The 27,481-nt window shown below is 39.6% G+C and overlaps 1 protein-coding gene across 1 annotated transcript in view; it reads right to left on the reverse strand.

Moving 5' to 3' along the window:
* Positions 1–27,481, reverse strand: part of LOC150076424 (unconventional myosin-XV-like) — a 163,604-nt gene that overhangs the window by 128,733 nt on the left and 7,390 nt on the right. Inside the window, exons 2-3 of the mRNA XM_090387355.1 lie at positions 14,534–14,667; positions 7,417–7,558 (exon numbers count right to left, since the gene is read on the reverse strand). Coding sequence (XP_090243481.1) covers positions 7,417–7,558; positions 14,534–14,667 — 276 coding nt within the window. The remainder of the gene's footprint in view (positions 1–7,416; positions 7,559–14,533; positions 14,668–27,481) is intronic.

Below are 27,481 nucleotides of genomic sequence, written 5' to 3' on the forward strand. Positions count from 1 at the left end.
TTTGCTGCACTAGCAAAAAAAAAAAGGTTTGAAAGTACAAATTGTATGCTTCCCTCCTCACATAGTAACCATCCAGTTGACCTTTGAATTTCTTCAAACTGTCAGCCTTAACTACCTGTGGAGGCAACTTGTTCCAGTTATCAATGACTCACTGGTTAAAAGAAACTTCCTACAATCTAGTCTAAAACCTCTTCTCCTGTTATTTGAATTTATGGCCCCTCTGGAATTCTTTTAAAAGTCTGGCTTTGCAGCAAGAATTCAGTTTGAAAGCTTCAAGATTCCAGTAATACATTGTTTTCTTCAGAGAAAAGCTCTCGTATCAAAAAGTTTGCCTCTAGATTTGAAATCCCCATTTGATGATATTATCAAAATGGTAAATCTAATAAAACTGAAACTGCCATAGTCCCATCTGTTTTCAGAAAAATACAGAGTAATGGGATCAGAATATCACTCTTTGTTGTTTCATACCAAAGTGAATTGGCGGTCAAAGAGGAAGAGTTTTGCTGAAAGTTTATGAACTAAAAGAAGAATTAAAAATATTTTTTGTGAATGAATCTCAGTATGCAGATTTCTTGAAGGATAATTATTGGCCTAACTGATATATTTGAGCACCTGAATGAACTTTATTGAAAACTGCAAGGACCCTATGAGAACATTAAATTTTTCTATCAAGTTAATGGATTCAAAGATAAAATTCTACTTTGAAAAATGAGGGAAAAATCATGATGTTTAATCAACGTTATAATTTAAATCCCAAAGAAAAAGTAGTAGAACTTGTGAAGCAACATCTGTGCATGATGAAAAAAAACTCTGTCATTATTTTATAATACTTGGAATGAAATGAAACAGTTCAAATGCATTTAAAATCTATTTGCACTATCATTGCAAGATACTTTGAAATTAGATTTGACAATAAAAGAAAAGGAAGAGCTATTAGATTTAAAGCATGATCGCACCCTTCAAGTTCAGTTTAAAGAGGTTCTGTTATCCAAATTCTGGTTAAATGTGGGAAAGGAGTTTCCACTGACTGAAGAAAAAGCAATAAACATTTTTCTATCATTTGCTATCAGTTACTTGTGCAAATGGCACCTCCATAGCCAGGTGGGAAGGAGCAGCAGTGCGTAGCACACGCTTCTTGATTAGACCAGGGTTCGAGCCCGTCACCACCAAATACAGAGGATGTGGAAAGGTCAGGGAATGACCACTGCATATCCCGGAGCAATATGGCCTTAGTTGCTAATGCCCCTAAAAACCAAACAACAACAACTTGTGCAAATGAAGATTTTAATCAGCTATCCCAGAGGTTCACATCTGGTGAGTTTAGGCTTGGCACACCCAGGATCCTGAGCTGGATATCACCATCCTTATCTTTCTTGGTGATTCCCTTCTACTTCTCTCTCTCAGGGTAACTCGGGAATTTTTTTTTTTTTTTTTGGCTGGTGCAGCATAAGCCTCAGGCTTCCTTGCACCATATAGCTAATAATAATAATAATCACTCAAGAATTTAAAGAGATCATCTTTAAAAAATCTGGAGGAATTGCATGTAGCTCTTTCAAGCATTAAACCTGATATAATAAAATTATGCTTAAAGAATCAGGCTCAAGTACCTCATTAAAAACTTTAAACACTTTCAGTTGAAAATAAATATTATTCCATATCTTCTCTACTCTTATTTGTACTTTTGCAACATAATTTTAGTACATGAAAAGATTTAATAAAAAATTTCCATAAGCCCCTGTATGCTGCTCCCAGATCTTTCACAGGTTTTTACCAGTGTGTAATATAAATATTGCTTATTTCTATGTGTGCCATGTTGTAAAAAGACTGGGAAGCACTGGTCTAGGGCAGAGGTTTTCGAAGTGTAGGGTGCACCCACTCTGGGGCACACTTGGTTTTTTTGGGAGGAACTTGTTTTCATGAAACACTTTTTAATGAAATATGGACAAACCATCCCACTAATCCAGTTGCGAAGCATTTTTTTATTTATTTCTATTATTCATATTTTATTTCTTTGAAATTAAATATATTGAAGCATATACTGTATTAATTTATAGAAGTATGTATAGCTAAATTTTAGATTAAATCTGTTTATTAGCACTTGTTCTGGAATTTGGGGGGGATGAATGAAATATATAAAAAATTTTAAGGGGACTCAGAGTATAAAAAGTTCGAGAAACTCTACTCTAGGGATTTGCAGGTGCACTGATTACTACTCTGAACTACTACTACAGAAGGTAACTTTCAGAATAAAAATTGAAGCTGATATTTGTAATCATAAAACATTTTCATATGTTTAATAGTTATGAAAATATGAAATATTTTCATAACTGTATGTCGAAAATCTAGACAGGAAACTTAATATCAAGCTCAGAGCAAATAAGCACCTATAAAAATGAAAATTTTTTGAAAACAAAATATTATACATTACACTAAAAGGACAGAATTCATGGGATACCTGGTTCCTGGACAATGTGACACTGTCACCCCTCTTGCTAGCAGACAAACCCAAAACTTGGCAGGTATATAGGTACACTGCATCACTGCATTCACATAGATGGTAATTCAATGTCAGTATAGATAAACATCGTGAGTTAACCAACTTTGAAAGAGGAATGATAGCGATGTTTGTTATTTGGTTTTTAGGAGCATTAGCAACTAAGGCCATATTGCTCCGGGGATATGCGGTGGTCATTCCCTGACCTTTCTGCATCCTCTGTATTTGGTGGTCATGGGCTCGAACCCAGGTCTAATCAAGAAGCGTGTGCTATGCACTGCTGCTCCTGCCCAATTGGCTACGGAGGTGCCTGAATGATAGTGAGTGCCCGACACATGGGTCACTCTATTGCGGAGGTGGTACAGAAATTACACTATCCCTGTTCAACAGTATCAAGGGTGCATCGTGAATATGCCATTTCAGGAATAATATCTCATTGTGGACAGCGATGTAGGTGGAGAAAGGTGGTGGATGAATGTGGCCATTGACGTCTGTCTCACATTGTTTCAGCCAAACAGGGAGTGACAATGGCACAAACCACTGCTGACTTCAATCAGGGAGGTGCCAGAAATGACTCCATCAAGACCACCAGGTGAGCATTACATTCAATAGGTTATGGGAACTGCCAACCCACTAGAGTCCCATTGCTAACACCATGACACAGGACTCTATGCCTCAACTGGGCAAAAGAACACTGGCACTTTACTTTGGATGATTAGAGTCTCCTGTTCCGATGAGTCCTGTTTCCAGTTATTTTGAGGGACAGAAGAGTGCATATCTGGCAGAAACTACACAAAGCTATGCACTCGTGTCAACAAGAAATTGTTCAAGCTGGTGGACAGTCGGTAATGGTCTGGGGCATGTTCAACTAGCACACGTTGGGCCCTCTGGTACATCTAGACATATCTCCGAATGGTCCAGATTATATGTCTATCCTTGCAGGCCATCTGCATTCGCTTCATAGTCATCATGCACACACACAGAGCAATGGAATCCTCCAGCAGGAGAATGTGCCTTTCCAGTCATAGTGAACAGAACATGGTTCAAAGAGCATTCCGTAGATTTTACCACCATGGAATAGCCTCCCTGTTCGTTGGACACGAACCCTGTTGAGCATCTTTGGGATGCTGTGGAAAGGTCCATTCGAATTTTAGAGCCTCCATTCAGGAATGCGACGGAATTATGGACAGCGGTGCAGCAAGCATGGATAGAAATAGCTGTGGAACACTTTCGTGAACTAGTGAACTCAATGCTTCGCTGTGTGACTGCCCTTATCCGGGTGAAAGGTGGGCCTCCTTGTTACTAGGTAGGTATCCCATGATTTCTGTCCACTCAGTGTAAACTGAGTTTTACTACAAGAATACGGGACAATCCTAACCATACAACCAACACACTTGATCTTTTTCTCACAAACAACCCTTCTAAGTACACGGTTGAAGGGAGTGGTTCTTTTTGGCATCTCAGATCACAACTTGGTGATTGTCTCTTCTTCAATGAGCCTTTATCTCATGACTATTCCCAACCTCGTGTTGCTTGGCATTACAAGAATGCAAAATGGGATGACCTGCGAGATTTCTTTTCTTCTTTTCCTTGGTCGGATTACTGTTTCAAAACTTGTGATGTCAACATTTCCTCAGATCATGTCAGTGAAATTATTCTTATAGGAATGGAATCCTTTATTCCACACTCCACTTTAAAATCTTGTCCTTTATTTAAACCTTGATTTTCCAATAAATGTGCTAAGGCTGTTCAAGAGAAGAATGTTGCATATCATAATAATTGGCTTGTTTCCAATTCTTCAGTTTCATTTTCTGCCTACACCAAAACTCGCAACACTTGTAAAGCAGTTAGTAATTAGTCCAAACTAGAGTTTGAACACGGTAAGAGTAGAAAACTTGCTTCTTGCCCTAATGGTAGCCAAGCATTCTGGTCTCTTGCCAAAGCTATTGGCTGAAACGTTTGTCCATCTCTGCAGCCACCTCTGTCAAAACCTGATTGTTCTGTTGTCACTTCAGCCAAGGATAAAGCTGACCTGCTAGCATGCCATTTTTATTACAACTCATGTATTAATGATCTTGGCAAAGCACCTCCCACCATTCCCAACATGCTCCATTCAATGCCTCCTGTGGTCTTCTGTCAAAAAGATGTCAGAAGGATTTTGACGAATCTTGATGCTAAGAAAGCTCCAGGTCCTGATGGTATTTCTCCACTTGTTCTCAAAACCTGTGCTCCAGAACTTACTACTATTCTTTGCCGCCTTTTTTTTCACTTTCTTATTCCAAAGGTGTTTTTCATTCTGCTTGGAAATTTGCTCATATCCAGCTAGTTCCTAAAAAGGGTGACAAATCCCTCCCATCCAATTATCATCCCATTGCAATTACAGTAAACCCCGCTATTCGTGGGGGTTACGTTCATGAGAAATGCCGCGAATACCGAAAACGCGAATACTGAGTTATGGCTCCCATAGTAATAAAGAGGTTCCGTTCCAAAGTATGAAATATATAAGAAAAACTAGTCTAAAATTTTGTCTATGTATGTATTATATGTACCTTCATAATATGACTATGTACATAGACAGTACATAGTGAAATGCAAGCATATGGCATCGAAATGAAAATAAGAAACAGTTTAATATTAAATGTAATATTTATTAGAAATTTCAAACAAATCTTTCAAACCAGCGCCTTTGCTAGATAAAAAACTTATCCCGCCAGTGCTATCACCAGTTTCGCTAAAGTGTTGATAAAGGAGTTTTGCCTTTTCACGAATGATGAGTGAACTTAACGGAATTTTATTTTGAGTTCAGTCTTCTATCGACAGATTTAAAGATTTTCCATTTTTTCTAATTTAACATCACGCGTTACAGAGCAAATTTTTGAAGCAATTAGCACGTTTTCACGGACACTATGGCGGATTTTTTCTTCCGATTTCTTGATTGATCATACCATTGACTCATTGATTTTATAATGTTTTGCCACTGAGTTAGAAAGAACTTGTCCAAATAAAGTCACTTTCTTCTGTTAACACACTCGAAAAAGTCTGTTTTACACTGCAAAATGGTAGATTTATCAATTTTGTAAGCATATCAATTTATAAATTGATAAATTTATCAATTTTGTAAGCATATCAATTTATAAATTGATAAATTTATTCAATTTTAAAAGCATATCAATTTATAAATTGATAAATTTATTCAATTTTAAAGGCATATAAATTAAAAACAAATGGCGAAACCTTCCATGGCAAGCGCATAACACATACCGAACAAGGATTAGCAAGAAACGTCCACGCTCGCGATTTTGTCACCCCTCTTCCCCCACCCACTGAGCACTATTTTGACCCAAAAGATAATTTTAGCAATGCCCATGTTTTTTTATGGCGGAAAATGTTCACGGCGCTTTAAAATTCACATTTTTTTAGGTTTCATTTTATGTTAAATCAGCGACCGCGAATACGTGAAACTGCGAATACAGATACCGCGAATAGTGGGGGTTTACTGTACTTCTATTCTTTCTAAAGTAATGGAGAAATCAATCAACCACCAACTCTTAAACTACCTAGAAACCTTCCGTCTGATCAACGATTGCCAGTACGGATTCCGTCAGCATCGATCCACTGGTGGTATTATGGCTTATGTGTTTCACCAAACTTTTCCATTGCATTTGTCCATAAATGCGTAAATATCATGACATCTCAAAGACTTCGATCATGTTTGGCATAAAAGTCTTGTAATCAAGCTTCCATCTTATGGTTTGCCAACTGCTTTTTGTAATTGGTTATCCAGTTTTCTCTCTCTGATCACTCACTGCGGGTGATGGTAGATGGCTCTCCGTCTTCTAACTTCTCCACTAATGCTGGTGTCCCCCAAGGTTCAGTACTTCCCCCCACTCTTTTCCTCTTGTATATTAATGATCTTCTTCCATTGACTGGAAATCCTATCCATAGTTTTGCCGATGATAGCACATTGCATTCCACTTTCCATTTTGAGAAACCTTGCCCTGCTCAATCAGCTTCAACTTCTCGAATATCCGCTACCAATTCCTTAAATTCCGATTTCCAGGTAATTCTCCAGTGGAGCAAAGACAACTCAGTTGATTTCATTCCTTCTAAAACTCAGTCCTGTGTTTATATCTCGAAAAAAGGATTCTCCTATGCTTATCTTTGGTGACACTCTGATTTCTAGGCAAGATGATATATCTCTTTTGGGGATTACCCGGACTTGTAATCTCTCTCTTGGCACAGGCACATTACAAATATTGCTTCCTCTGCATCTTAAAACTTGATTTTCTCTTTCGCTCTCAGCGTTACTTTTCTTCCAAACAGCCGTTCATTCTGTACAAATCACAAATCCGCCCTACCAGGGAATAGTGTTCATGCATCTGGGGTGGTTCCCTCAAAACCTCTCTCTCTCAGGCTTCTAGATTCCATTCAGAAGAGGGCATTTAGGTTAATTACTGACTCATCTCTAACAGAGTCTCTCCATACTGTCTCATAGCTGTACTGTTTATGCTGCATGCCTTTTCTACAGATACTTCCATGGGCACTGTTCTTCAGAATTGGCTTCTATAATTCCTGCTCTCTCTCTCTCTCTCTCTCTCTTTCAAAATGGTCCAAACACAGCCAACATCTATTTACTGTACGACTTCAAACTCGCCGAACCAAATTTTCATCTTCTTCGTTTATTCATTCAACTGAAGTTTTCTGGAACAACCTTCCCTCATACATATTTCCTAAAAATTACAGTCTACAGAAGTTCAAGTCTAATGTCAACAAATATCTTCTTTTGTCTTCTCACCCTCCAACCCAAGCACGGTACTAAGTACTATAGGTTCTAATACCTCTCGTGTTTGGGGTTTTCATAAAAAAAAAAAAAAAACATATGAAATTACTTAAAATTAAAATTTAACACTAAATTAACAAACCTTGGTAAATTTTACCATATCAGTAACCTCCTTCCATGTCCAGTCTGACTGCTTGTGTTTTTTTCTTTTCTTTATCTTCAGTGATTCCAACATTTTAATTGTACCAAGTAAAGAACCACTTTGGCAATGCAGCATCTCATACCTATGTAGAAAAACAAAATATTTTGTGTTTTATATTAGATTGCATTAAATTTACTTGGATAACAGACCTCTCTTGCCAGATACCTTGAAGCATTTAAAATAGAAAAATAGAGATAATAAAAATTATAATTTTAACCAGCACAATACCTCTACATCACACTGATAAAATAGCAACAATATATGCTGATATAAACCAAATTTCAAGTTTAATCCTGAGAGTATAGATCCAATTCTCATATTTGTTACAATAAAATACCTTCCCATACAATGAGAATACAGATTTCAAGGTTAAAGCTTCCAGTTCAGAGAAGATTTCAGATATCAACATGCAAAGTACAGCAATTCCTTTTGTCACCTAGGTTTTGCTGCTGGTGTTGGGGGATTTTTTAGAGAATCAGCTATTTTGGCCATGGTGGAAAAGTTCCTAAGCCTACTTTGTGCACAGTGGTGTAGTTGGACCAGGGCACAATAGGGCACACCTTGGTATTTGGTGCTTTTTTTTTTAAGCAGCCTTCTTTAAGCATACCTGCCACTTTTTTTAAAATAAAGTAAAGTAGATATCTAACCCATTAATGCATTTGATTGTTGGGCTACTCTAAGTAAGCACATAACTGACGTGCAGCTGATCAGAGATTCCCACATTATGTTATCAGAAACACTGTAATTGAAAGAAATAAATATACAAAGAATATAAAACTTATAAATATATCAAAATTGCTTGGCTTTCCCATTCGTCATTTGTCTAGTAGCTTACTAAGATGAAAGGAATAATTGCCATCTTCTTCCTTGAGTTATTTCAATGTGCTTTAGTGCATTTTCTGATTATAGCCCTTGTTTTAGCATAGCATTAGTAGAAGCATATGATGCAAGAAAGCAAGCTTATGCAGCATCAGCCAAAAAAAAAAAAAAAAAAAAAAACCACTCCAATTTCACCCCCCCTTCATTCGAAATACCTGTCCAGCTGAGCCTTAAATTTATTTAGGCTATCAACTTCCACAACATGGGATGGAAGTCTGTTCCACCAACCAACTACTAAAGGCTGGCTAAAGGTAAATTTCCGCACACCTATCCTACATCTGTCTTTCCTCAATTTGAATTTATGCCCTCTCAGGTGATTATTCTGAGCAAGAGGAAGAGTCCCATTGGCACTGAGCATGCTCAAACCATTCAAGGCTTTATACACCTCTATCAGATCACCTCGCCGGTGCCTAGTCGCCAGACACTGTATTTTGAAAAACTTCGTAAGAGCAACCCTTTGTTCCATTCACTAATCTTGTTGCCCTTCTCTATATTGTTCCAGCAGCTCTATATCCTTCTTGAAATGAGGCCTCCAGACCTGTATACAGTACTTAAGGTGTGGCCTGACCATTGCCTTGTATAAGGCAATGGTCAGTGGCCTGACCATTGCCTTATACAAGGGAATAATCACCTCCTTATCCCTGCTAGAAAAATTCCTGTATATCATTGACAAGACACCATGAGCTACTCTTGCAGCCAGTATGCACTGCTCAGAGAACTTCACATCTGCCTGCACAATTACTCCCAGGTCCTTTTCATTCTCTACCACAGAGTTGATACGTTGCTCTGGGGTTACTGTTTCCCATATGTAGTACTTTACATTTGTCAATGTTAAACATTGACAAATGTTATATACCATTGGAGCACTATGTAATATTTAACACATTTCAACCTGGCTAGACTTATCGGTGGCCACCTAAATTTGATTTAATTGGTATTATTTTAATAATCTGCTATAATGAGCCTTAGAAAATGGACAAGTATCAAAATATTTACTGTATTTTAAGTATCAAAATAGCACCATGATTTCATCCATATTTGCTTTGCCTTAAGTTTCTTCCCATCTCCTTTCTGATTCATAAGCTCAATACTGATTGCTATGATATTTTGCCTTTTCCTTCACTCTTCACATGTTATTTTTATTTACAGGGTTGTTAAAATTAAAGTATCCCTATGAAGAGGGCTCTGGAGCTAGTTCTAAGGCTCATACTGAAGACAAATTTGGACAACAGATAAAATAAAGAATGCACTCACCATTGATTGGAAGAAAAAAAAAATTAGTTACAAAATTTGTCACTATATGGTGCTGTGGCAATAAAAATAACTTGAACAGCACTACAATTGTTTAATGTGTCCTCCATTTTGGTCAACAGCAGATTCCATTCAAAGAACAGCATTTTCTACAGCAGAACTTAACATGTCAACTGGAAAAGCCAGCACATGACATCTAATGCTGTCCTTCAGATTTGCCAGTTTGACATCCTTCCCGATACACCTGGTTCTTCAAAAAAAACCCACAACCAGAAGTCGCATGAGGTGAGATCTGGTGATCGGGGTGGCCAAGATGTCTGGAAACAACGGCTGACATTCATCTGTAAAGTGGTGCCTTAGCAATCTTTGGACACAACGGTGGATGTTGGGTGGCACACCATCTTGCAGGAATATGGTATCCCAAAGGCACTCACATTGTTGCAGCTCTGGTATTGTTAAATTTGCCAACATTTCATAATATTGCTGAGAGTTAGACAGAGTAGGGAGAGACTGTAGGCTGGGGGGAAAAAAAAGCGGTATGGGGACGATAGAGAAGGCGACCCCAGAAAGTCAGTGACCCCATGCCTCACCAGGCGGAATAAGGGGGTATCAGGGGGAAGACAGGAATCAATCCCCCCCCCCGGCTGGGGATGAGAGTAAAAGAAAACCAGGCTAGAGTGCTCAGTTTGATTGCCAATGTGGCTTGTGGTAGAAAAGCTGCTGGTGTCTCCAGTGTCGGGGTTTGGAGTCTTGAGTGGGATCAGGTACCAGCTGATCTTGCCTGCAGATTCAGTTGCAGCTATCAGCCCAATGGAACTTGGATGAAGGAAGTGAATTTCAGTTCAACTGAGCTTCCATGAGGCAATTGAAATCTCACTGGAGAGGTGTGCCCAGAATCAGTCTCAAGTTATTGGTCTTGGTGGTTTAGGCTCCTTAATGTTCTTCATCTGTTGTAGACATCCTGTGCAAAGGTGGTGAAGTATTTATAATTGTCATGAGCATGAATTAGTATATGTTCTTTGTCCTTTGGCAAATTAACAATCTTTATGATCAGAATAGATCTCGAGTCTTCATAGTTAGGACAGACATACATTATATGATGCCAAGATTCGTCAGTGTCACAGTGGCAGCGTGGATCATCTATGATGCCCAGAGACGTTAATTTTTCTTGTGTCGACCTATGGCCTGTGAGGAGGTACATTATGTACAGGCTAGGGAAAAACCAGCTTGGGGCTTTTCGGAACATGAACGTTATTTCAGGGATGAATTTCTTTGTAATTGCTCCCTTAATGAATGTCGTCCATCTGTGCTGCCAGATGATACAACATGCCACATCTAATTATTTCAAGGTCTAGAGGGAGGACTTGGAAAGCAGGAGTGCTCACCGTGCAGCAGGCTCTGGTGATGATAAGTATTGCTCTTTGAATGGTGGCTAATTTCTTCTGATTTGCGACAATAGTTGCCTGTTGATACCAGACCCCTACAGCATATGAGATGGATGGAATAAAGACTGCTTTGTAAAACAGGGCTAGGGTATGTTGGTTTAGATCCCAGTCCCTGCGGGTAACCCTTGCCACCAATGCTGTGTAATTTCTTATCTTATTTTGGATATACTGTAGTTGTGAGAGGAAGGACAGTTTTGAGTCCAGGATTACAGCAAGGTGCTTAAGCTGGGTGTGGTGCTTGATGGTTGTGGCATTGATCTTAATCTGCAGTGCTCTGGTTGAACTTAGGTTCCCTTTCAAGGAGGATGCTGGAGGTTTTCTCAGCTGAGATTGTCAGGTTGTGCTGCGTAGCCCACTCCTGGAAGAGCCAGAGTGATCGGTTAGCAGAAATTTCAAGCTGGGCTCTTGAGCTGGCAGGCATGGAAAGGATCAAATCGTCTGCATACGCTTGGGACTTAACATGCCCAAGATCTTGATTTAGGAACTCATCCAGGACCTTGTTCCAGAAAGTTGGTCCTAGGAGCAAGCCCTGTGCAGTGGAATATAGCATGTCCACTTCACGAGAAACAGCTGGCACACTTGCACTACCACACGGAGGTTGACTTGATAAATCCATGACAGCCATAGCCACATCTTCAACACAACAGAAGTCCACTTGTTTTCAACCTCTACCTGGTTGAACACCAAGATGTCCTGTTGCTTCAAATTTCGCAATCATTTTGCAGACAGCACAAACAGTCATAGGTCCACGCCGTCTGACACCGGAATTCTCTGATAGCCGCAGCTGCATTGTTGCTGTTCTGATAGTACAGCTTCACTAATAGTGCCTTTTCCTGCAACGTTGTTGGCATTGCTGCTGCTGCTGCTGTAGTACAGGAAAACATCTACTGTATGATTTTGAAGAAACTGCTTTGATTTTATACAGTACAGTACAGCTGAGTAGTGACACTGTGGCAATAACTTATGATTATGCAAATAACATATGTTATTTGCATAATCGTAACTAAGATAGTTACATGCCTTACAGTGACACATTTTGTAGCTAATTTTTTTTTTTCCAATAAATAACAAGCGCATTCTATATTGTATCTGTTGTCCAAATTTCTCTTCAAGTACAAGCCTTAGAACTCGCTCAAAAGCCCTCTACATAAGGATACTTTAATTTTAACAACCCTGTATTATTTATTGCTTTATATATATCTTGTTTCTAAAAATTCACAAAAAATTTTGCTTAATATAAATAAGACAAACTGCTACAAATAAGATTTTATGGCACAATACCTGCTGATCAAAAAAATCTTTCTAAAAGACCCAAATATAAAATTTCACAAAAATCTGTCAACTAGAAGTCAAGTTGTTACGTGCAGATGTACATGGTGAATGAGACAATAGGCACTCACATTATTTGGGCTTACTAAAATTAGCAGTTATGGGAATAAAATTTAGAGATGCCCTACTGTAGGGTGGATGAACTTTGTGCAAAATTTTTTAACTGCAGTATTCAAACACAAACATCAAATAATGACAATGTGATCAAACTGGCTGGCATTTCAAAATGTTGACATGCTGCTTAGTCATGTTTTGACCAATTGGCAACAGTTCTGCAAATTTCAGCATCTTGATACTTGGCACCTGCAATGTGATCTGATTGAGGTTTTTAAGGCTCTGAATAGACTGAGCAAGCTCAATACTGATGGCATTCTTCCTCTTGTTCAGACTACTCACATCACAGGGCATAAATTCAAATTGAGGAAGGATGGTGGCAGAACAGTTGTGAGAAGGTTTGCCTTCAGCCAGCAGATGGTTGACTGTTGGAACAAACTTCCATTTGGTGTTGTAGAGGTGGGCAGTTTGAATAAATTCAAGGAAGACAGATTATCAAGGACAAGGAAGCCAGATTATTACTAGACAAGTCATTAAAGGGAGGTGGACAAGTGATATGGGAGGTTTTTTTTTTTTTTGGCTGATGCTTTATAAGCTTGCTTCCTTTCATCATATGCTGTTGCTACTACTACTGGCGCCTCCGTAGCCAGGTGGGAAGGAGCAGCAGTGCGTAGCACACGCTTCTTGATTAGACCGGGGTTCGAGCCCATCACCACCAAATATGGAGAATGCGGAAAGGTCAGGGAATGACCACCGCATATTCCAGGAGCAATATAGCCTTAGTTGCTAATGCTCCTAAAAAAAAACCTAACAACAACAACAACTACTACTAATAATAATAATAATAATTGATTCAAGCAAGATCTTATATTGTCATTGCTTTATCTATTATAGTGTTATTCCAAAAAATGTTATCAACTGTACATGTTAGGTTAATTAGGACCCGATATAGTTTCATCACTTGAGGTTAAATTTTAAATTAGATAATGAATCATCCACTGTCCTTAAAAAGATACCATCAGTTATAGTATGTGGATGGCATGGCTGAAGACTAGGAAACACTTGTGTTCACTGGAAGGGAAGCCCTCATACCATCCCCCCCATCCAAACACACATCTGATGTGTCTCCATAAATGCTTAAAGTATAACTGATACCTACTAGCAACTGTGGGAATACAAACCCTCAGTACATTTTGGAGTTCCAAACTGGTCAAGGAAATAAAAACTGTTGTTATACAGGGTGATTCACTACCAGTGCGACAAACTTGCAGGAGGTGTAGAGGGGCACAAAGACGAATTGGAATCACATAGCATTGCAGGGTCCGAAATGCCTTCATCATGCGGTAGAGGACGTTGAACGGCAGGTCGCGTGAACAGCGATCCCGCTGGAAGTCAGCATTTGCGAACCGGTTCACAAGGCAGTAGGATGGACGAGTATTCAAACGTTGAACTGGCCAACATGCACCTCGCGTATGGAGCTGCGGACTGTAATGGGCGTGCCGCTCTGCGCTTGTACCAGGAACGTTTCCCGCACAGGTGGGCTCATCATCATACGATTTTCGCATGTGTGCACAGAAGGTTACGTGGGACTGGTTGTTTCACGAGAGGTACCATGAATCGAGAGTGAACGACAAGGATGCCAGACAATGAGGAGAATGTCCTACGTCTTGCAGAAGGCAATCCGAGTACGAGTACTTGAGCGATAGGCCAACGATTGGGTATTTCCCAATCCACTGTATGGAGGATACTGTCAACAAACCAAATGAGTTCATACCATCTGCAATGTGTCCAATCATTGGAGCCTGCGGATTATCCACTCCGGAGGACTTTTGCTACTTGGTTTCTTCAACAGAAACGGTTCGCAAATGCTGACTTCCAGCAGGATCGCTGTTCGTGCGACCTCCCATTCAACGTCCTCTACCGCACGATGAAGGCATTTCGGACCCTGCAATGCTATGTGATTCCGATTCGTCTTTGTGCCCCCTACACCTCCTGCAAGTTTGCCACACTGGTAGTGAATCACCCTACCTTATTATATAAAGTTAAGAATCACAAGAAATATATAAAATGTATATTAAAAACTGTAATATCCAACTTACCGCTCTAAACTCTCTCGAAAATGAAGGATAGCAAATTGCAAGAAAGAATATTTTTCTTCATCTGTTAGAGAACTACTGTTAGTTTCAGCTGAGACTGTATCAGAATCTGTGGAAACATAGAATCTTGAATTCCCCTGAAAAATATAACATTCCCAAAAGTTATCAACAACTTGCTAGTTATTGAACAAGTTAAAGTTTTGAAATTTTCATCTTTACATGATTAAATCATATTTAATATATATAATTATTCACATTTTTTTTTTAATTAAAGCAATAAATTAATACAAATATATTACTGAAATCAGATAAATTATTTTTATGGCATCAATACTTTATCATTTATATCCATATTGTATATTTGTGTGTAGAAGTGTGCATTCATGAGCCAATTTGAAGTTGAGCAGGTTGCAAAACAGAACATACAATTGTGGGGAGAACTACTTCCTCCAGCTGATATTGGCTAAATACAGCCTCAATTGAAAAGGAACTTTAGAAATTCCTCCAGTCATTCACATTAATCACCTGAGGGGACATAAATTCAAATTTAGGAAAGACAGTTGTAGAATAGATGTGTGGAAATATGCCTTTAGCAGGCGGGTGGTTGATTGCTGGAACAAACTTCCATCTGTCATTGTGGAAGTTGATAGCTTAAATAAATTCAAGGAAGAACTAGACAAACATTTGGAGCCAATGGATGGGTGAAATGGGAAGGGATTTTTTTTTTTTTTTTTTTGATTGATGCTGTATAAGCTTGCTTTCTTGCATCATATGCCTCTACTAATGCTAATACTAATTAATCAAACAAACTCCGAGAGGGAAGGCAGTGAAATCAGATAGTTAATACAAATAATTTATGTGTGATTTAAAAACTTAGATGCGACATATCAGATTTTAAGGTTCTGTCCTTATCTAAGTAAGATGAATTAATGTGACAGTTTTATTAAAATTATAGAATTTTAGTTATTTGTGTAAATGAAAATCAAAGGGTGCATAAAATCAACTCAATCATAGTAGCAAATCAGTCAGATTAACTACTAAGAAATTGTCAAAAAAGGGACTGGATGTGAAGAATAATTTTGGCACTGCATACTTAGGTATGATTAGAGCTTTTTGTACTGTGCAACATGTATGAGTCAAGAGGCTTTACAGGCTGTCCATTTTGAACATCCCTGGTTTTAAAGGTCTCACAAAAGAAAAAAGAACACTAGGAAATGTTAATAACTTTTACTGGGAAAGAAAACTCAAACAGCTTATAATAAACAAGAAGAAGACTTCTATATGAGCTCCTTTGGTGCAACAAAGAATGTCCAAACATTACTCAATTTCAGACCATCTTCACTCCAATGTATTTGCACTAATGGTGGCAATTGCTTGCACGATGCACGTATATAAGATAGCAATGTTAACAAACCACATCTTTCACATATCCCCAGAAGAAAAAATCTAAGGGAGTTGAATGAGGGGGATGGCATGGTATCGGTCTACCGTGCCTAATCCAATGGTCCAGGAACATGTCATGCAGAGCAGTGCACACCTGCAAGCACCAATGAGGCAATGCCCCATCTTGCTGAAAGATTATGTTGGACTGTAGGTGTGCAATTTGAGGAAATGTGTATTGTTCCAGTATATCTAGGTATGTGATTCCCGTAATGATATTTTCCAAGAAAAAGAATGGTCTGATAATCATATCCTTGAAAAGATCACATCACACATTCATTTTTGGGTTGCCTCGAATGTGCTCATTAGATATAGTGCAGGTTTTCAGAACCCCAGGGGCTCACATCTGGTGAGTATGGGCTTGGCACATCCAGGATCCTGAGCTGGATATCATCATTTTTCTCTTTCTTGGTGATTCTCTTCTACTTCTCTCTCTCTCTCTCTCTCTCTGTCTCTTAGGGTAACTGGGGAATTTTTTTTTTTTTTTTTTTTGGGCTGGTGCAGCATAAGCCTCAGGCTTCCTTGCACCATATAGCTAATAATAATAATAATTATTATAATTGTATATATTTATACAATTGTAGTACAAAAGGGAGCATGACCATATCCTGAACACCTGTAGGATAGTGAGAGATTTCCTCGACCGACAGTAACACCAGACATTACGAGTTGTAATGTCTGGTGTTACCCTGTGTACTTGGTAGCAGTACCCGTCACGGAGTGGAATCCCCCAGTCAGGGAGAAATAACATAAGAGCAATAACAATAATAATAATAATAACCACATATTCAAACTTTGTGTCAGTTAACATTTCTCAAAATGTGAAATGTTGCCTCATTAGAAAACATAACATGACTCAGGAAATTGTCATTTTGATCAATGCCGTGGTTTGTCACTAGGCTTATTTTTTGAACTATTTGCAATTTATAGGACATACAAATGCAACCGCTTGTGTATGACCCTGTGCAGAGTTGCACGGGGCATTTTCAATGCACACTAGGCTGATTTCCACAGGCTACGAACAAAAGCAGCACGTACATCTTCAACTCACTCTTCTGAGATGCTTTGACAACATCACCAGCATCACTAGGCTTATTTCTTGCACCCTACTGGTGTTCAAAAATGTTGTGTACCATCTCCTTTCTTTTGCACTGGTACCATTTTTACAAAAAAACAGTGCTGCTGTTGTTTCTGCAAAAATTGCTGATGTTTTGAAACCACATTTCAAAACATCAACAATGAAACATGACCATATCTCTGTCTACCGGTTGCCACTACTTTGCCATATGCACAACAAATGAATTTTAACCAGCTTTTAAAATCAGGAACATTCAAAGGGGGATTCCCTTTGAATGTCCCTGTACCTAATAAATAAGAATAGGAACATGTATACTTGCATGTATGCCAATGCTGGAAGTATAGTAAATATATTTGATGAATTTGAAGTATTGGTCAAGACATCAAAGGCGGATATTGTTGGGATAGCAGAGACGTAGTGTCACACAGATATAAGGAATGCATTACTGGAATTTGGGGAGTACAATGTGTACAGAAAGGATAGACAGGTTAGGAAGAGAGGAGGTGTTATGCTGTTAATTAAGAAAAACATAAAATCAAAAGATGTGCATCCAGTTGATATAGATGAACAGTGCACTGTTGAGTCAGTTTGGTGTCACATAAGCACAAAAGGTGATATAGTTGTACACGTTGGCACTAATGATATTAAGAGTAGGTGACCAGCAGAATTACTTAACAAGTACAGGTCACTGTTGAAAAAAAGCTGTAAATTAGGGTTGAATTTGAAAGTGTCTGCAATTCTGCCCAGACACGATAGGAGGGAGTATATGATAAGAGCCTTATAGATCAATTTGGCCCTGGAAAGATTGTGCAAGGCTCAAGGGATGGAATTTTTTTCAGCCTGGTCTGTACTTGTTAACAGAAGGGACTGCTTCTACAGGGATAGAATACACTTAAATAGAAAGGGTGTCAGAATATTTGCTGATGCTATCGAGGCAGTTTTAGGTGGGTCGGAAAACTGCTAGCTTGGGGGGATACAAGGACTAATACATTAACAGTAGCCACTGGCAGAGGTGAAAGTGATTCTTGCACTGCTTCTGTTGGAATGAGCAGAAGCCTGGAAAACAAGATGCAGGATATTTCAGAGACTGCTGGAAGTCATTGCGGAACAAGTAAACATCTGAACATGGGTTGTGTTAGGGTAGCTAAGAAAAAGAACAGGTGCATGTATACTTGCGTGTACACCAATGCTAGAAGTTTGGTAAATAAATTTGATAAATTTGAAGTATTGCTCAAAGCATCAAAGGCGGATATTGCTGGAATATCAGAGATGTGGTGTCATACAGATATAAGGAATGCAGAACTGGAATTTAGGGAAATTCCATCCTGTCTATCTTTTCTAGAGAAAAGATAGACAGAATAGGAAGGGAGGAGGGGTTATCCTATTAGTTAAGAAACACATAAAATCCAAGTAAGTGAAGCCAGTCGACATTGCTGAACAGTGCAGTGTCAGGTCAGTTTGGTGTGACATAAGCACTGGGAGATCAAAATTGAGAGTAGGAGTGTGCTATAAGCCTAATGACACTGATGAGTATAATAAGAAACTGAACAGGGAAATAGAGTGGGCCAGTAAATCAGAGAGTCTTATAATGGGGGATTTTAATTTCCCAGATACTGACTGGAATTTGTGAGTTGGTCACTCACCCACTAGCAAGGCTTTTGTGGATTTTATTGGATGACTGTTTTCTACATCAGCATGTTCGGAAGGCAACTAGAGGGAGTAATACTCTTGATTTGATTATCAGTAGTTATTCTTCATGCATTAAGAATCTGCAGATAGAGGAACTACTAGGTGGCAGTGATCACAGTGTGCTGAAGTTGGATTTACACAAAGAGGTAACTACCATCAGGGGTAAAGGGAAGGGTTATTGCTTTCATAAAGGCGACTACGATGGTCTGAGACAGTATTTAAATTCTATACAGTGGGACCAACTGATGACGTTACCAACAGCAAATTCAAAATGGGAAGAATTCAAATAATTTATCTTGGAAGCTACAAGGCTTTACATACCAACTAAGAAATATTGTTCAAGGTTTAGGCCTAAATGGATGTCAGTTTGTTATTGTTTGTTATTTGGTTTTTAGGATTGTTTGTTGTTGTTTGTTATTTGGTTTTTAGGAGCATTAGCAACTAAGGCCATATTGCTCCGGGATATGCGGTGGTCATTCCCTGACCTTTCCGCATCCTCCGTATTTGGTGGTGACGGGCTCGAACCCCGGTCTAATCAAGAAGCGTGTGCTACGCACTGCTGCTCCTTCCAGCCTGGCTACGGAGGCACCAATGGATGTCAGATGAACTAATAAGACATAGGACAGAAAAGAAAAATGCTTGGATACATATAAATTAACACGTGACACAGAAGCCTATGATAGATATAAGTTGATCTGTAACCAAGTTACAAAGGAGGTTAGGCAGGCAAAGGCAGATTACGAGAAATCTTTGGCAAAGGATGCAAAGAAAAACAGTAGAGTTCTTTTCTTATCTAAACTCTAGAAGGAAGGGGATGAATCAGATTGGTCCACTTGATATCAATGGTTCAACTGTGGATGATCCTGCTCAGGTAGCAAACAAACTAAATGAATATTTTGCATTGACATTCACACATGAGGAGTTATACAGCGACGGGAATACCAGAGGTGTATACAACTCTGGCAGTAAACTAGATAATCTTGTAGTAACTGAGAGTAAAGTGGAGGAGAAATTGTTGAAGATAAACACAAGAAAGGTACCTGGAGTGGATGGGATCAATCCAGTTATATTTAAGGAGGCAGCAAAGAAAGTAAGCAAACCATTAGCCATAATTATGAGAGCTTCCTTGGACTCAGGGGAGGTACCCATAGACTGGAGATGTGCAAATGTGACCCCAATTCACAAAGGAGGATCAAAGGCTGACACAAGTAATTATAGACCGTGAGTTTAACTTCTGTTCCAGGAAAATTAATGGAGACACTGGTTAAGGAAGCACTGCAGGATCATCTGGTCAAGACTTCTGTTATAGCTCGGACACAGCATGGTTTTGTTAAGGGGAAGTCTTGCCTGACCAATTTGAATGGATACTATGATGCAGTGACAAAAGAACTGGATGCAGGGAATAACTTTGATATTATATACTTGGGTCTTAGAAAGGCTTTTGGTACTGTTGGACATGGAAGACTGCTGCCCAAATTGGAGCAGTGTGGCATTGGAGGCAAATTGCTGCTATGCATAGCGGGGTGGTTGAGGGGTAGAAGACAGAGAGTGGTAATCAACGGACACTGCTCATCGTGGACTAATGCTATTAGTGGAGTCCCACAGAGTTCAGTGTGAACCCTGAGGTTCACACTGAACTAATGAGACGTGACATAGAAGAAAAATGCATGGGATGCATATAAATTATCAGGTGACACAGAAGCCTGTGATATATATAAGCTAGTCTGTAATCAAGTCACAAAGGAGGTTAGGCAGGCGAAGGCAGATTACGAGAAATCTTTGGCAAAGGATGCTAAGGAAAACAGCAAGGATTTATTTACTTATATAAACTCTAAAAGGAAGGGGATGAATCTGATTGGGTCCACTTGATATCAATCGTTCGACTGTTGATGATCCTGTTCAGATTAGCATTAGAATTAATAGAGGCATATGATGCAAAAAAGCAGGCTTATGCAGCATCAGCCGAAAAATAAAAAAAAAACATTTCCACTTCACCCCTCCGTTCGTTCAAATTACCTGTCCAGCTGAGCCTTAAATTTATTTATGCTATCAACTTCCACCACAAGGGATGGAATTCTGTTCCACCAACCAACTACCCGCTGGCTAAAGGCAAATTTCCGCACATCTATCCTACATCTGTCTTTCCTCAATTTGAATTTATGTCCTCTCGGGTGATTATTCTGAGCAAGACGAAGAATCCCATTAGCCTTGATCAGGCTCAAACCATTCAAGGCTTTATACACTTCTCTCAGATCACCTTGCCGGTGCCTAGTCTCCAGACACTGTAATTTTTGCAAAACTTAAGCCTTTCTTCGTAAGAGCAACCCTTTGTTCCATTCACTAATCTTGTTGCCCTTCTCTGTACTCCTTCCAGCAGCTCTACATCCTTCTTGAAATGAGGCCTCCAGACCTGTATACAGTACTCAAGGTGTGGCCTGACCATTATACAAGGAAATAATCCCCTCCTTATCCCTGCTAAAAAAATTCCTGTATATCATTGACAAGACACCATGAGCTACTCTTGCAGCCCGTCTGCACTGCTCAGAGAACTTCATATCTGCCTGCACAATTACCCCCAGCTCCTTTTCATTCTCTACCACTGTCAGTGTAGTACCACAGAGTTGATACGTTGCTCTGGGGTTGCTCTTTCCCATATGTAGTACTTTACATTTTTCAAAGTTAAACTTCATTTGCCACGATAAGTGTTTACCTGTTATTTACATGATTGTTATTTTATATTGTACTTAATACGTAGTCATATAGTTATAGTTACGCTGGTTATTTTTTATTTTTAATTTAGATAAAGAGTTTTTGTGGATTTTACTTACGATAGGTAAAACCGTTATTTCGTTCCATTTCTGTAGCCATTGTTTTTGGATATAGTGGTAGGGAATTCAAATTTTTTAATTGAGGTAGCTAGGTAGCTCTAACGCATAATTATATAGTAATACGCTTCACTGTTTCTATTTAATAGTTTCTATTCAAATACTATTGATATTTAATTTATTGATTTTATTAATTTAAACTACCATGCCCCAAACTAGAGCAGCAAAGCAACGGTCACAAAGTGGCAGGAGTGCTGTGACTCGGGGGAGAACTGAGGGGGGGCAATTCTCCAACGCATCACAGCCTAAAGAAATGTGCAACTTGTGAAATGTTTGCCGAACTCTCTGGAACGGAACATGATATTGCCATGGGGGATGTCTTTGTGTGTGCGCGATGCAAGGAGTGTATCGAAATCAGGCAACAACTCAGCGTTCTTATGGGCCTATATGAGAGCTTGAAGGACAGGGTGGATGCCCTCGAAGGAACTAAATTGAGGGGCCCATCAGGCTCTCAGCTGCCCACATCAACGCCAGAGCTTGCACTTGGTCATCACGCAACACAGCGGCAACCCCTAAGGCAGAATGCGCTGGTCCCACAGGAACTAGTTGTTGTTGGTGACTCTATTGTCAGGGAAACGGGGAACATCCTTTGTAAAAAGGATAGGTGGAACAGGACCAGGGTATGTCTGCCAGGGGCAAAGGTTGATGACGTTGTAGAGCGGATATCATCTTTCAAGGGCACAAAAGGTGATATAGTTGTACACGTTGGCACTAATGATATTAAGAGTAGGAGACCGGCAGAATTACTCAACAAGTACAGGTCACTGTTGAAAAAAAGCCGTGAAATAGGGTTGAATTTGAAAGTGTCTGCAATTCTGCCCAGACACGATAGGAGGGAGTATATGATGAGAGCCTTGTCGATCAATTCGGCCCTGGAAAGATTGTGCAAGGCTCAAGGGGTAGAATTTTTTTCAGCCTGGACTGTACTTGTTAATAGGAGAGATTGCTTCTACAGGGATGGGATACACTTAAATAGAAAGGGTGCAAGAATATTTGCTGATGCTATCGAGGCAGTGTTAGGTGGGTCGGAAAACTGCTAGTTTGGGGGGATACAAAGACTAATAGTTTAACAGTAACCGCAGGCAGAGGTGAAGGCGATTCTTGCACAACTTCTATTAGAATAAGAAGCGACCTGGAGCGAGGGGTGTTGGGGGTTTCAGGGACGGATGGCAGTCATCATGGAATAGTTGGGTATATGGGATGTGTTAGGGTAACCAGGAATAGGCATAGGAGCATGTATGCTTGCATGTATACCAATGCTAGAAGTATAGTAAATAAATTTGATGAATTTGAAGTGTTGGTCAAGACATCAAAGGCGGATATTGTTGGGATAGCAGAGACGTGGTGTCACAAAGATATAAGGAATGCAGAACTGGAATTTGGGGAGTACAATGTGTACAGAAAGGATAGACAGGACAGAAAGGGAGGGGGTGTTATGCTGTTAATTAAGAAAAACATAAAATCAAAGGAAGTGCACCCAGTTAATATAGATGAACAGTGCTCTGTTGAGTCAGTTTGGTGCGAGATAAGCACTGCGAAAGGAAAAATAAGGGTAGGAGTGTGTTATAGGCCTAATGACTTGAATGAGTACAATGAACAATTGTACAGAGAAATAGAGTGGGCCAGTAAATCTGAATGTCTTATAATGGGGGATTTTAACTTCCCAGATATTGACTGGAACTTGTGGGTTGGTCACTCACACACCAGTCAGACTTTTGTGGATTTATTGGATGATTGTTTTCTGCAGCAGCATGTTCGAGAGGCAACCAGAGAAAGTAACACTCTTGATCTGGTTATCAGCAGTGATCATTCGTGTATTAAGAATTTGCAGATAAAGGAACCACTAGGTGGCAGTGATCACAGTGTGCTGAAGTGGGATTTACTCAAAGAGGTAACTATCATCAGGGGTAAAGGAAAGGGTTTTTGCTTCCGTAAAGGGGAGTACAGTGGTCTCAGACAGTTTTTAAATTCTGTACAGTGGGATCAACTGACGATGTTACCAACAGTAAATTCTAAGTGGGAAGCATTCAAGGAATTAATCGTGGAAGCTACTAGACTTTATATACCGATTAAGAAATATCGTTCAAGGTTTCGGCCTAAATGGTTATCAAATGAACTAATGAGACTCGTGACAGAGAAGAAAAATGCATGGGATGCATATAAATTATCAGGTGACGCAGAAGCCTGTGGCAGATATAAGCTAGTCTGTAATCAGGTCACAAAGGAGGTTCGGCAGGCGAAGGCGGATTACGAGAAATCTTTGGCAAAGGATGCTAAGAAAAACAGCAAGGATTTCTTTACTTATATAAACTCTAAAAGGAAGGGGATGAATATGATTGGTCCACTTGACATCGATGGTTCGACTGTTGATGATCCTGTTCAGATAGCAAACAAACTGAATGAGTATTTTGCATCTACATTCACACGTGAGGAATTATTACAGTTTGAAAATGGAAGAAGGTTATCAAATTGTAGCAGTGTGCTTAATGATTTTGTAATAACTGAGAGCAAAGTGGAGGAGAAATTGTTGAAGTTAAACATACGAAAGGCACCTGGGGTGGATGGGATCTATCCAGTTATTTTAAAGGAGGCGGCAAAGCAACTAAGCAAACCCTTAGCCATAATTATGAGAGCATCCTTGGACTCAGGGGAGGTTCCCACGGACTGGAGATGTGCAAATGTGTCCCCAATTCACAAAGGTGGATCGAAGGGTGACACGAGTAATTACAGACCAGTTAGTTTAACTTCTGTTCCGGGTAAAATAATGGAGTCACTGGTTAAAGATGCATTGCAGGATCATCTAGACAAGACTGCAGCAATAATTCAAACACAGCATGGGTTTGTTAAGGGAAAGTCTTGTCTGACAAATTTGATTGGTTATTATGATGTGGTCACAAAGGAACTGGATGCGAAAAATAATTTTGATATCATATACTTGGATTTCAGGAAAGCTTTTGACACTGTTGCGCATGGAAGACTACTGTACAAATTGGAGCAGAATGGTATTAAGGGTAAGTTGCTACAATGGATAAAAGGATGGTTAAGTGGGAGAAGACAGAGGGTGGTAATCAATGGGTGCTGCTCTTCATGGACTAATGTTATTAGTGGAGTCCCACAGGGTTCGGTGTTGGGTCCACTGTTGTTTTGTGTATTTATCAATGATATTGATGAAGGTATATCAGGCTTAATGTCGAAGTTTGCAGATGACACAAAGGTTGGCAGGGTTGTTAATGACAGTAATGGCAGTGTGCTACTGCAACAGGATCTAGATAATTTGGGCAGATGGGCTAAGAAGTGGCAACTGAAGTTCAACCTTGACAAATGCAAAGTACTGCATATGGGTAGAAGTAACCCCAGAGAAACGTACCAACTGTGTGGTACTACACTTAAGGTGGTAGAAAATGAAAAAGACCTGGGAGTAATTGTGCAGTCAGATATGAAGTTTTCTGAGCAATGCAGACAGGCTGCTAGGGCAGGTCATGGGGTTTTGTCAATGATATATAGGAATTTTGCTAGCAGGGAAAAGGAGGTGATTGTCCCTCTGTATAAGGCAATGGTCAGGCCACGCCTTGAGTACTGCGTACAGGTCTGGAGGCCTCATTTTAGGAAGGATGTAGATTTGCTTGAGCATGTACAGAGAAGAGCAACACGATTGGTGAGGGGAATGAAGGGATTCTCTTACCAAGAGAGGCTTAAGTTCTGCAAATTGCAGTGGCTTGAGACTAGGCACCTGCGCGGTGATCTGATTGAGGTCTATAAGGCCTTGAATGGGTTGAGCACGCTGAATTCTGATGGGATCCTTCCACTTGTTCAGATTACGAACCTACGGGGACATAAGTTCAAATTAAGAAAGGACAGATGTAGAATAGATGTGCGGAAATTTGCCTTTAGCCAGCGGGTGGTTAATTGCTGGAACAAACTTCCATCTGTCGTTGTGGAAGTTGATAGGTTAAATAAATTTAAGGAGGAACTGGACAGGCATTTGGAGGGAATGGCGTGATGATTTTTTTTTTTTTTTTTTTGGCTGATGCTGCATAAGCTCCTACACTTGCTTTCTTGCATCATGTGCCACTACTACTACTACTACTACTACTACTACTACTACTACTTCTCAGCCCATCTGTTCAATCTTTCCAGATCCTGTTGCAGCAGCATAGTGTCAGTAGTGTCCTTAACAACCCTGCCAACCTTTGTATCGTCTGCAAATTTGGACATTAAGCTTGATATACTATCATCAATATTATTTATAAATACAGAAAACAATAATGGACCCAACACTGAACGCTGAGGGACTCCACTAGTAATATTAGTCCACGATGAGCAGTGTCCATTGATTACCACTCTCTGTCTTCTCCCCCCTCAACCACCCCCTTTATCCATAGCAGCAATTTGCCTCCAATGCCACACTGCTCCAATTTGTGCAGCAGTCTTCCATGTGCAACAGTATCAAAAGCCTTTCTAAGATGCAAGTATATAATATCAAAGTTATTCCCTGCATCCAATTCTTTTGTGACTGCATCATAGTATCCAATCAAATTGGTCAGGCAAAACTTCCCCTTAACAAAACCATGCTGTGTCCGAGCTATAACTGAAATCTTGTCTAGATGATCCTGCCGTGCTTCTTTAACCAGTGCCTCCATTAATTTTCCTGGAACAGAAGTTAAACTCACAGGTCTATAATTACTTTTGTCAGCCTTTGATCCTCCTTTTTTATTTCGGGTCACATTTGCACATCTCCAGTCTATGGGTACCTCCCCTGAGTTCAAGGAAGCTCTCATAATTATGGCTAACAGTTTATTTACTTCCATTGCCGCCTCCTTTAATATAACTGAATAGATCCCATCCACCCCAGGTGCCTTTCTTGTGTTTATCTTCAACAATTTCTCCTCCACTTTACTCTCAGTTATTACAAGATTATCTAGCTTACTGCCAGAGTTGAATACACCTGTGACATTCCCCTCGCAGATAGCAAACAAACTGAATGAGTATTTTGCATCTATATTCACACATGAGTTATTAAGGTTTGAAAATGCCACAACGTTATCAAATTGTAACAGGGTGCTTAATGATTTTGTAATAACTGAGAACAAAGTGGAGGACAAATTATTGAAGTTAAACATAAGAAAGGCACCTGGGGTGGATGGGATCTAGCCACTTATATTAAAGCAGTCGGCAAAGGAAGTTAGCAAACCCTTAGCCATAATTATGAGAGCATCCTTGGACTCAGGGGGAGGTCACTACGGACTGCAAATGCGCAAATGTGTCCCCAATTCACAAAGGGGGATCGAAGGGTGACACGAGTAATTACAGACCAGTTAGTTTAACTTCTGTTCCGGATAAAATAATGGAGTCACTGGTTAAAGAAGCACGGAAGAATGATCTAGACAAGACTTCAGTTATAGCTCGGACCCAGCATTGATTTTTTAAGGTTAAAGTCTTGTCTGACAAATTTGATTGGTTATTATGATGTGGTTACAAAAGAACTGGATGCAAAAAATAATTTTGATATCATATACTTGGATTTCAGGAAAGCTTTTGACACTGTTGCACATGGAAGACTACGTTACAAATTGGAGCAGAATGTTATTAAGGGTAAGTTGCTACAATGGATAAAAGGATGGCTGAGTGGGAGAAGACACAGGGTGGTGATCAATTGGTGCTGCTCTTCGTGGACTAATGTTATTAGTGGAGTCCCACAGGGTTTGGTGTTGGGTACTCTGTTGTTTTGTATATTTATTAATGATACTGATGAAGGTATATCAGGCTTAGTGTTGAAGTTTGCAGATGATACAAATGTTGGCAGGGTTGTTAATGGCAGTAATGGCAGTGTGTTACTGTAAGAGGATCTAGAAAATTGGG

This window comes from Mastigoproctus giganteus, chromosome 13, assembly GCF_048544385.1.
Source record: "Mastigoproctus giganteus isolate SK-2022 chromosome 13, ASM4854438v1, whole genome shotgun sequence".
Taxonomy (NCBI): domain Eukaryota; kingdom Metazoa; phylum Arthropoda; class Arachnida; order Uropygi; family Thelyphonidae; genus Mastigoproctus; species Mastigoproctus giganteus.